The sequence below is a fragment of the Haemorhous mexicanus genome, chromosome 14 (genome assembly GCF_027477595.1).
Source record: "Haemorhous mexicanus isolate bHaeMex1 chromosome 14, bHaeMex1.pri, whole genome shotgun sequence".
In the NCBI taxonomy this organism is placed as follows: Eukaryota; Metazoa; Chordata; class Aves; order Passeriformes; family Fringillidae; genus Haemorhous; species Haemorhous mexicanus.
Window position 1 is genome coordinate 5,431,524 of NC_082354.1, and position 9,995 is coordinate 5,441,518.

At 53.5% G+C, this 9,995-nt stretch overlaps 1 protein-coding gene across 2 annotated transcripts; it reads right to left on the minus strand.

The window, feature by feature from the left end:
* ITGB1BP2 (integrin subunit beta 1 binding protein 2) lies at positions 1-6,053 on the minus strand. Of its 2 annotated transcripts, XM_059858892.1 has the most exons (11): positions 5,830-6,042; positions 5,595-5,644; positions 5,436-5,492; positions 4,989-5,137; positions 4,739-4,851; positions 4,442-4,500; positions 3,474-3,544; positions 3,146-3,248; positions 1,678-1,797; positions 1,210-1,272; positions 1-472 (listed from the first exon to the last, which is right to left on the minus strand). In XM_059858892.1, exons 1-11 carry the CDS (start codon positions 5,891-5,893, stop codon positions 203-205), a joined length of 1,119 nt encoding a protein of 372 aa, XP_059714875.1. In that variant the 5' UTR covers positions 5,894-6,042; the 3' UTR covers positions 1-202. The 2 variants fall into 2 exon arrangements, with proteins under 2 accessions (XP_059714875.1, XP_059714876.1); XM_059858893.1 differs by lacking the exon at positions 1,210-1,272 and having other exon boundaries at positions 5,830-6,053.
* Positions 6,054-9,995: the final 3,942 nt, after the last annotated feature.

Genomic DNA, 9,995 nt, shown 5'->3' on the forward strand with positions numbered 1-9,995 from the left:
TTTGCTCTGGGTGTTTATTAATTGTCCCTTCTGACCTGGGGAGAGGCCACGCTGCAGCCTGCGCACGGCTCTGGACTAGGTCTGCTCTTCTGGAGCTGGTGCCAAGGTGCCCAGCAGCTCAGGGGGTCCAGGAGAGCTGGAGAGGGACTTTGGACAAGGGATGGAGGCACAGGACCCAGGGAATGGCTGAAGCATTCGACCATCAGTTACTTGGTGTTATCATATCCGGTGTTCCCATCTCCAACTCTTCTTCATCTTCCTCCTCGGACCAGCTCAAGCTGTCATCAGAGTCCTCATCCTGCACAGCCCCAGGCTCCTCTGTGTTTGCAGCTTCCTTCTCTTGCTCACCACAGGACTGCAGCTTGCTTTGGGGGAGCTCCAGCCTGGCCCAGGAGCCAGGGCTGGCTTTGCAGAGCGTGATCTCCACCTTGGCTGGGACCATGCTCACAAAGCTCTTCTCCATATCAATGGTCTAGAGAGTGGGAAAGGCACAGTGAGCCAGGCAGGGGAGGCCAGGCAGCTCAGCCTTCCCCTTATGGCAAAGCCCTGCCAGAGGAGAGATCTCCCCCTGTGCCAGGAGAAGCCTGGGCTGCAGCTGAGCTGAGCTGAGAGCTTCACATTGCTGTGTCTCAGCAGCACCACCGTGCTGGTTCAGAGCTCAGGAGAGCTCAGCTTGCCCAGCCGCCTCGCAGCTGCGGCACAGCCTCTCTCCCCCCAGCAGGAGCCGTGCTGAGACACAGCCATACCCACACCTGTCAGCCCTCTGCCGCCTGCAGGCACAGCCAGCCCCAGAAATACAGACCAGAACCGCACATGCAAATTCCTGAGCCTCGCTGCTGCTCCCCAGCCAGCAAGCAGCTGAAAAATCAGTCTTGTAGCTCAGACTGCAGCCTGCCTGCAACTCACAGCAGGATTGTGGGGGAGACAGGGACCTGCCGGGCCAAAGAGCGTTTGGGGTAGCCTGGGACCAAACCCAGAACACCTACAGGGCTGGCAGGGACCTCCAGCTCCGACCTTAGCCCTGGATCAATCAGTGCAGCCACCTCAGCCTCCTCACAACCCCTAAGGCATTTCCCAGCAGAGATGGCCATAAATGCCTGTATCTGGGCAGCCCAGCCCAGGATGAAAAACTCAGGCTGCCTCACAGAGCTGCAGCCCAGCCCCATGCAGACTGCTGGAACAGGGAAATCAAAGCAAACAGGATCTTACCCCCCAGAGCTCCAGTTCTGCCTGGAAAATCTTATTCCCTTCAAAGACGACATGAGCCTCAAGCTGAAAGATCAACAGAAAATGATCTGAGAGGGTAGCACAGCACTGCCAGAGCTCTTCCCCCAGACAGTGCAGTTGCCTTTCAGCTCCATATTGCATCTCACACCCTGGCTCCAGTATAATGGTCTGGTGATCCCCTCAAGCACCTGGCAACATTTCAGAGCATGACAGGTTCACCTCTGTCACAGGTCAAAGGACCCAAATCCAGCAAATCCACCCACTGACGCTGAAAGCCAGAGCTGCTGGGCAGATGCAGCACTGAGGCCACCAGGCTCTCAGCTCAGGGATGGCAGGCTGGCAGTGCCAGCCCTGCTGGTAGCCACAGGCCACCAAAGAGCACCAGGCACCCAGCTGGCCCCTGCAAGCCCAGGTGGGCCACGAGAGTGCAGAGCCCACCCACCCACTCACCACGGTGCGATTGGCCTTCACGCTGCTGAGGGCAGGCAGGGGGTTCTTGGCGTACACTGTCATCACCACCTGGCTGCCGGTTTGGTGCCAGTCCTGCCGGCACAGCACCGCCTTCTTGTCCTGCCGGGGAGGAGAGCAGCCCGTCACGGCACAGCTGGGCTCAGGCACTGCCCCAGCAGAGGGCACGGCTGAGCCTCGGGATGCTCCTTGCACATCTCCCTCGTGCTGGTAGCTCGGGTTGGCAGCAGCCAAGCAAGAGCAAGCCCTGCCTTTGTGCAGGTTTTTGAGGGGAGATGGTTCGTGCAAAGGTGGGCAGCCCCTGCCATGCTGTCCAGCCCATGCTGCATGGCACGTCTGTGCTGTGCTTGGGCTTCCTTCAGGGCACTCTAAGATCAGAGACATCTCTTCTAGTCCCAGAGTCACTCTGCTGTGCCCAAGCTCTTAAGTGCTGTGCACAGCCAGGCAACTCAGCCTGGAGGGCAGTGCAGGGGCTGGTAATGGGCATGGATCATGCCACCATCCTGCATTTGGGAGTCAGATGAGCCCCAGATGAAACCCCACGTTTCACCTTTGTCCACCTTGTCAGCACCACAGGCACTGACAGGCCTGTGTCCACACCAGCTCATTTCTGAGCATCACAAGGAGACAGGCCCCCTGCAGCCCTCCACACTGCCAGACAAAGAAATGCTCCAGCAGGAGTCCTGGCCCAGACTTAGGTGACAATTAGCACAAAACATCTGCATAACAATACCACAGCTCCTTCACTGGTGCCTCCTTCACATTCAGGATATGTTTTCTGCTCCAAAACGAAAACGAAGACGAAGACGAGATTGGGCTCAGAGAGGGCTGCTGGGAGCAGTGCTGACTCAGAGGAACACAGTGCACTTTCAGGGTTATCCTGGGCTGCTTTGGTGCAACTTTCTGAGCTCAAGCTTGTTTCCAGTCAAGAACTTTCCCGGGGAAGCTTACGGACACAGTATTGAGAATTGGGATCTGGTCCCCACTGCCCTACCACAACACCATGCTGGTGTGTGGATGAGATCCCACCTGAGAAGCAGCTGCAGAGGGAAAGCTTCATTAAAGCCAAATCCAGTTATCTGCAATTATCTGTCAAAGCCTTTGGGGTTTTTTGTAGGACTTTTCCTGTGCTCAGCCACCTGTCTCTGTGTGGCAGCCTGCAATGCTGGCTATGCTGTGTCCAGGGCCAGGTCCTGCCTCGTTCAGATTTCTACTGAACATCTGCCCATTGGGGGTGAGAGCTGACACATCTTGGGAATGCAGAGCAGCATCTTAAAGGGCAGATGGGTGAAGATTAGGCATTCAAACCTGTGCAATCTGTCAGCAATTATGAACATTAAGGCAATAAAATGCAGAAACCTGTGTGAATGCAGAGCAAGGGCAGGAGCGCTCTCAAATGCCAATAATGCCAATTGCTCACATGAGATGCCTCTGCTGAGAGTCCCCTTACCTTCTTTTCTGTCCAGCAGTGACACCCACGGCTGCAGCCTGGCTGCTCCATGAAGGCACTGAAGTCCGTGGTTTTGATTGCACAGCAGCTCCAGTATTTCATCCTGAGGAGAGCAGGGTGACCTGAGTGGGGTCAGGAAGAGGAGAGGAGACCACAGCAGGGTGGGGAGGCAGAGGGGCTCATAACCAGGAGCTGCCCCTGCCCACCTGTCCCCTTACAGGGTGTCACCCACAACTGCAGTGCCCGTGCTGCTGGGGCCACCTCCTTGCCATGCAGCATTTTCAGGCCATGGCAGGGTCAGTTTGCTCTGGAAAAGGTTGTTTCTTACCCCTCATGGAAGACAGGAATGCCAGGATGGAACGTACAAACCTCTGTGTTACTCTCTGGGCCCTGGTAGATCTATGGAGAAAGAAGCAGAGGAAAGTTCTGTCTGTGTCTCTGGCACAGGATGATGTGGCACAGGGGTCCACTCAATGCCCATCCCTGTAGAGGGCACAGCACAGTGCACTACTTCACCCTTTTGCCAGCTCCAGCATCTGTGAAGATTCCCTCTGGGACCATGCCCAGCCAGCAGCCCAGCATTCCTCCCTGCTCCCTGCTGGCAGGGCAGCCACCTTGACCTTGCCAGGACCACAGTGTCACCCCTGCCACCCTGCTAGCAGCCCTTCTGTACCCTTCTCCCAAACACAGCCTGCTCCCAGCCCAGGGCTTGGCAACACAAGCACAGTGGGCACGTTTAGACACCACAGAAACTCACTCTGAGGTGCAGGGGGTGATTTGTCATTGCTGTCCTCTCCCCTCCTTTCCAGAGCACGTCAGCCTTATGGCCTCATCTGCCTCCTGCCTTCTGCTCCCCACTCCCTCACTGCTGCTTTCCAAGCATCCCATCCCTGCCACAGCTCCACCCTCCCACTCATCCTCGAGGCAGGCAGTGCTCCACAAGGCAGCCTCGGGCAAGAGAGAAATTGGGCTGTGCTGCATCAGTTCAAGGCAGGTGGGAATTGTTCCACGTGCATTTTGCCTACGTGTCCAACCCTGAATATGTGCTGTATTTCACTGCAAGCAGTCAGCAGCAGGGAAACACAAATGTACCACCAATGTGGAAGCCTCTTGAAGGAGAGTGGGTATGAGCTGACAGAGGTGGCTGCTCCCAGGGTGGGATGAGAATATGGAGCAGGTGGGCACTGCCACTTTCTGCCTGCCTGACACCTGCCCTGAACCTGTGATGCTCCTGGAGCAAGGCACAGGAGGGTGAAGGCACAGGAGGGTAAAGCTGGGTCTCTGCCAGGTACTCACCGCCTTGCAGGCTGCGTTCTTGCACGTGGTGCCAGCTCTCACCTGGGCAGCCTCCTCACCTGTGAGAGCAACACAGCTTCACTCAGGACACACACTGCCCATGCCTGCCCCCAAATCCTCAGCCAGCTCTCTGCCAGCTCCCCAGCTGAGCACAGACCATCCCAATGTGCCTCCAAGATGCAGTTTTGCAGGTAGCTGAACACGCAGCACTCACTGACTGCCCCGAGCCTGTCATGCAAAACCCCCTGCTGAATTTGCCATGTGCCACCCCAGTGCCATCCATCAGGTTGTCCTTACCTGTACAAGTGCTCTCGAGTGTCTTGTCCTCAGAGGACAAGTTCAGTTTCTCCAGTGCCTGCTCCAGAGACCTGGATACTTTAATTGGCAGCAGTTGTCTTGGCTCATCAGAGCTGGGAAACAGCAGCAGCAAAGGCCAAGTGGGTTTTTCTGTGATTTAAGTGTCATTGCCTCTCCTGAGAGAGCAGCAGGGCAGGACACACACAGAAGCGACACAGCAGGGCAAGACTGTTAGCTGAGCCTTTCTCACCTTGGTCTTTCCCGCAGCATCTTCTCAGCTGATTTTGGTCCTTGGACAATGAGCTCCTTCACTGGTTTGGCCTTTCGTTCTTCTGAGGTCTTCTCTTGGCTGGAAGGCTCAGGGGGCTTCTCCTTGCTGTGAAACCCCTTCGTGCATCCCTAAGCAGCAGAGACAAGCCCTATCACTGCTTTGTCCTCCTCAACCTGTGGCTGTTCCCAAGCCCTGTGAGTTTCCATGATGTGGTGGCTCAGTGTCCTGCAGAGAGATGGGCTCTGACCTTGCACTTTGGGAGCAGCACCCTTGCTTGGAGGGTCCTTGGGAGCAGATAGCAAATCCCTGGCTGGCAGGGGAAAAGGGACATCCCTGACATAGGACAGGGATGGGACTGCACTGGGCAGGGGCCAGAAGGAAAGGATGGAGGAACAGCGGGTGTATCTGGGCTGGCAGGTCACTCACCTTTATGGAGAGGAACTCAGAGAAGTCTGTTGTGCGTTTCTTGCAACAAGACCAGCCCTAGACACCAGGACACGACAGGCTGGTCAGCTGTGGGCAATCCTGCTGGGGACAAGGTCACTCCCTCCCCACAGCTGCAGCCCCAGCTGCTGCCCCACTCACCTTCAGGGCATCGTGGAAAATGGGGACACCCGGGTGATACAGGCAGGAATCTGAAAAGCGAAAATAGGGCAGAAGCTTTCAGGAGAAGCAATCCTCAGGCCCATGAGCCACCTGAGACAGCCAGCAGCTCCAGAACCAGCCCCTGCCATATGGGTGCCTGTGCCGGGCTGGGCACACCCCGGGAAAGCAGCACACGATTCCCATTCGCTCCGGCGAGGAACACGAATTCACTCACCCTCGGCGTTGTGCTCGGGATCAAAGCTCTGCCCGCAGCCCTTGTTGTAGCACAGCAGTGCCATGGCTCAGGCGTGTTGGCAGCGTCCTTCAGTCCTTCCACAGCAATCGCATCGGCCTCAGCCCTGCCGGGACCCCTCCTGCGCAGCCGGGGGGGCTTTGCCCGCCTTTGGAGGCGGCTGTAACCGGAGACCGGGCTAAAGATGGACAGGGCAGCTGATGGGGCTCGGCGCCGGCGGTATCTGCACAGGCATTCCTGCGCTGGCCCTGTGCCCAGCAGGGGGAACGGGCACTGCAGGGCGGCCCCAGGCCCGGCTGTGCCCGGCTCCTGTCCCGGTGCCTCCATCCTGCCCGGCCCGGCATCGCCCCGGCGCTCAGCCCTGGGACTGAAGGGAAGGCGATTCCCAGAGTCACAGGGGAAAACTGACTCGTGCTGGTCTCCCCCAGCCCCACAGGGCACGAGCACCTGCTAAACAGGGGCACCAGCAGACCAAGGCTGTGCATATGGCCAAGGCATCTTTTAATGCTGGTCCTGGGCAGCCCAGGAGTAACAGAGTGGTCAAGGGAAGGTTTTTGGCCAGACATGAGAAGTAGGAGACAGTGATCACATGGGTGATTATGATTAATCTCTAATGCAGTTTTTAAATGCAGTATCTGAACAACAACTCTACCATCTATTACAATATATGGTATATACAGGAATGGTCTCTCCATTGAGTCACAAGCTTCAGTGAGATCACTCACTTTCTAAACTTCTCAGAGAAATCTCAGTGTGGCTCAGACCAAACCTCAGATTTGGTTACAGTATTTGTCTAAAGGATTATAATATTCAGGTTTGGCTAGAAAGATAGAGATTTACAGTCTTTGACCATGCAGAATTCACAATTACAAAGCTATAAGGCAACTTTGGAGCTGCTTTAGAATTTCATCTCTGTATTTGACCAGATCTTACAGTTTTTCACTGTGAGTATTCTGTGCGTTCCTTGCATTCTGGCTGGACATGCCCTGCAGGTGTCCCCAAGAGGGGCAGGGATGACAAACACCACCCAGAAGCTGCCTGTGACCTTGGGAGAGCAGTTTGCACAGTTGGCCCAGACTCCAGCAGCATTTTATACCCTTTTGCAGGTCGATGTGCACCACAGTCAATCACAAACAGCTCAGCTCCCCCATCCCTGGAATACATTAATCATGCAAGCATTCAGTGAGTTGCTCCTGCAAAACTTGCCTGCTGTTTTCATCTTATCTTAGGACAACCCACATTGCCCAGCAGAGATTGTGGAAAGGGAGAAGGAAGGAGGCACAGACTCAGACCTGACTATCTCCCCTTGTCATCACATCAGGGATGAAAATTGCTCCCTGGAAGATGATTGTAATCACAGAAGAACACAAACTGTTACTTGAGTCCCCTGTATGCAGAAGGGGTTTGCTCAGACCTGAGTATTCCCCCTGCTCCCCTTCTGGGACCCAAAGGTTTTCTCTACAAACAGGAGACTCTCCTGAGATCAAAGGTTTTACTTAGTTCCTCTTGGTGTCTAAATCAAATATTTTCTTTGTGATGTTCCTGTTTGCAGGGACAGCTGTTTCCTGGGTTCTGCCCTGACCTCCAGGAGCACACAGCATCTGGGGACAATTTCTGTTCAGAACTGGGGTTGATAAAAGTCCTTGGCACTATCAGACAGTACAAAGAACAAGTCCTGCAGGCACAAGATGCCCAGGGAGTCTGCTCAGGGGGTGAGCCCACTGGGGCTGCCATGGCTGATGCAATTCTAACCCCGTCCTACAATGTTTGTTTAACCTACTTAATCCCTCTACAAAGCCTGAAGAATTTTCTGTCATTCCAAGGGTATCTCCAGAGTTCAGAGTTAGGGTGAACTGTTGCCAGAATTCTGAAGCTTATCAGGGAGAAGACTCCAGATTATTTCACACTGTCCTGCTACTTTATCTGCAGCTCAGTTCTGCCACCCCTACCTTGAGATGTCCCAGCCAGCAGCAACACCAGGCTTTTCCTTGTCAGCTCCTTAGCAAGGAGCCAGCCCTGCTGCAGGGGAGGACATGCATCACTCTCACACCTCTTTATACCTGGGGAACCTGTGTACAAACCTACACCCACCCAAAAGCTGGGAGGGAAACAGGAAGGCAGTGGGGACCTTGTCACACCCACATGATCCACGTGGCTTCAAAGCACCGTACTGCCCCAGGTCACAACTGACCCAACAGTCCCAAAGGTGGGTAAAAAAAATCCTGCTGGCATCCAGAGCCTCTGCTTAGGTGAGAAAGATCACTGGGGACCCAGGGAGCCGGGCAGAGGCCTGTGATGGGGGAGTCTGCCATCCTGGGGGCTGAGCAGAGCTATAGTGTTTCAGATCTCCCTGTTCTTTCCACGAGCTGTCAGCCAGGCTGCAGCTGTCACCGGCCCCGTGCCAGTGAGAAAATGGAGCTCAGGTTACCCTGCACACCTCAGAGGAAACACCAACAGGCTGATGTGGCTGACACACGTCACAGAGATAAACAGCAGGTACCCCGGGGGGCTGGGGCAACTCTGAGCTCTGCACCTGAGACAGGAATCGAGCTCCCAGCTGGCAATTAAAAATAAAGCCTGTTAGCTTTGGGTACGCTTAATTCCATATACAACAGATCAAAAAAGGAAGTAGAAAAACCAGAATAAATTATTCTCAAACCCAGCTGAATGTGTTTGCCCTTGAACAATCAGGGACAGTGTAAAACAGCCCTGCAAGGTCCTGGGGAGAATATGCTGGATATCTCCAGGGCAACAAACCCAGCTCACCCCTGACCCTTCAGTCACTCAGGATGCCCTGTGGAGCCAGGGGAGAAGCAAGACACTGCATTTCTAAAGCACAGAGTAATTCCTCCGTACAAAAGGCTTGTTAGGTGAAGGGATATCCCTGAAAAACATATTACTGCTATATATGCAGCAGGCAGGATTAAAGTTTTATTTATTTGGGCAATAAAATCTTTCTCAGAAGAACACGTGTTGAGCAATTCTGCAGCAATTCTGCCTGGCCACTCTTCAGATAGCACTGCTAAGGGGTTATGTACCACCTGTCCAAGGGGTCTGCACTGCTTGTACTCAGCAGTTCAGAGAACAGGTTGGAAAAAGACCAGAAAAGTACCAGAAATTGGGGTATGGGCAACCTCTCCATTCAAGACCACTGCTTTTCTGCAGTCTGGAATCTGGAAAGTCTGGAATTTCTAATGCTGCATCACTTCAGCCTCACTGGAGAATTACAATCTCAAACTGGAAGCAGCTACCCAGCTGATAAGGATTTTCTCCCTGTAGTTCAGCCAGTGTTTTGCTCCAGAGGTAATTCCTTGGAGCTGAGTTACTCCTTTAGGAGTTGATTCACTGTGGTGCTCAGTCTGAAGGCACATGCAATATTCCTCATCAAAAAGTGCCCTTTAGTTCTCAGTTGGAACCAGCACAAAAAGAAGAGTTCAGTCCACTCCTAAAACTCAATTTTGTATAATTAGCTGGCATCCTGAATCAAAATCTGCTGGCTGAAATACCCTGAACTGGCACTGAGTGTGGGGTTTTAGCACTTCTCCTTTTCAGGGTCCTGTTGCCTTTACAGTAAGGTCACTGTGAGCTAATTTAGAGCAGAGGGACCAAACTGAAGTGAGGGAAAGTGCCCCCAAACCAGTGCTGTGCCTGGCTGAGCTCCTTGCTTTCTTACTCTCTTTTTACTTTCATCTGGCACTAGGTACCCAAGTCACGACCAAGAGAAGAGAGAATGATGGCTCCTTTCAGCAAGGCCATAGAAAATCATATCTTCCATCTTTCAGCCCCCAAAGGTAGCTCACTGGAGAAGTAGTTCAGCACATGCCATCACTTGCAGCTTTCTGTGATAAATTAGAGGCACTAGTGAGAGGTACCGTGCCAGGAAAAAAAATGAAAAGTTTGTCTACTGCTTTGGTATGACTGAATTATCCACATAGCAGCTGGATTTTTCATTTATCTTTGATTCTTGCAAATGCACTCACTACTTAGCTGCATAAAGCACAAGTTGTAACTTCTAAAGTCCACAGATGAAGGGGGTTTAAAGTTAAGAGCAAAGCAGTAAAACCAAATTGCTCATCAATCCTTGGTGTGATACAAACTGATACTGGAGAACTGCATTTTAAACCAGCTGATCAAATATGACAGCAAAA

Coding starts and splice junctions, on each gene's coding strand:
- ITGB1BP2 (XM_059858892.1), bottom strand. CDS start 5,893: ATGGCACTGCTGTGCTACAACAAGGGCTGCGGGCAGAGCTTTGATCCC. Junction 5,138..5,435: donor CTGAGTTCCTCTCCATAAAG/GTGAGTGACCTG, acceptor TCTGCTGCTTAG/GGATGCACGAAGGGGTTTCA. Junction 4,852..4,988: donor ATGCTGCGGGAAAGACCAAG/GTGAGAAAGGCT, acceptor GCTGTTTCCCAG/CTCTGATGAGCCAAGACAAC.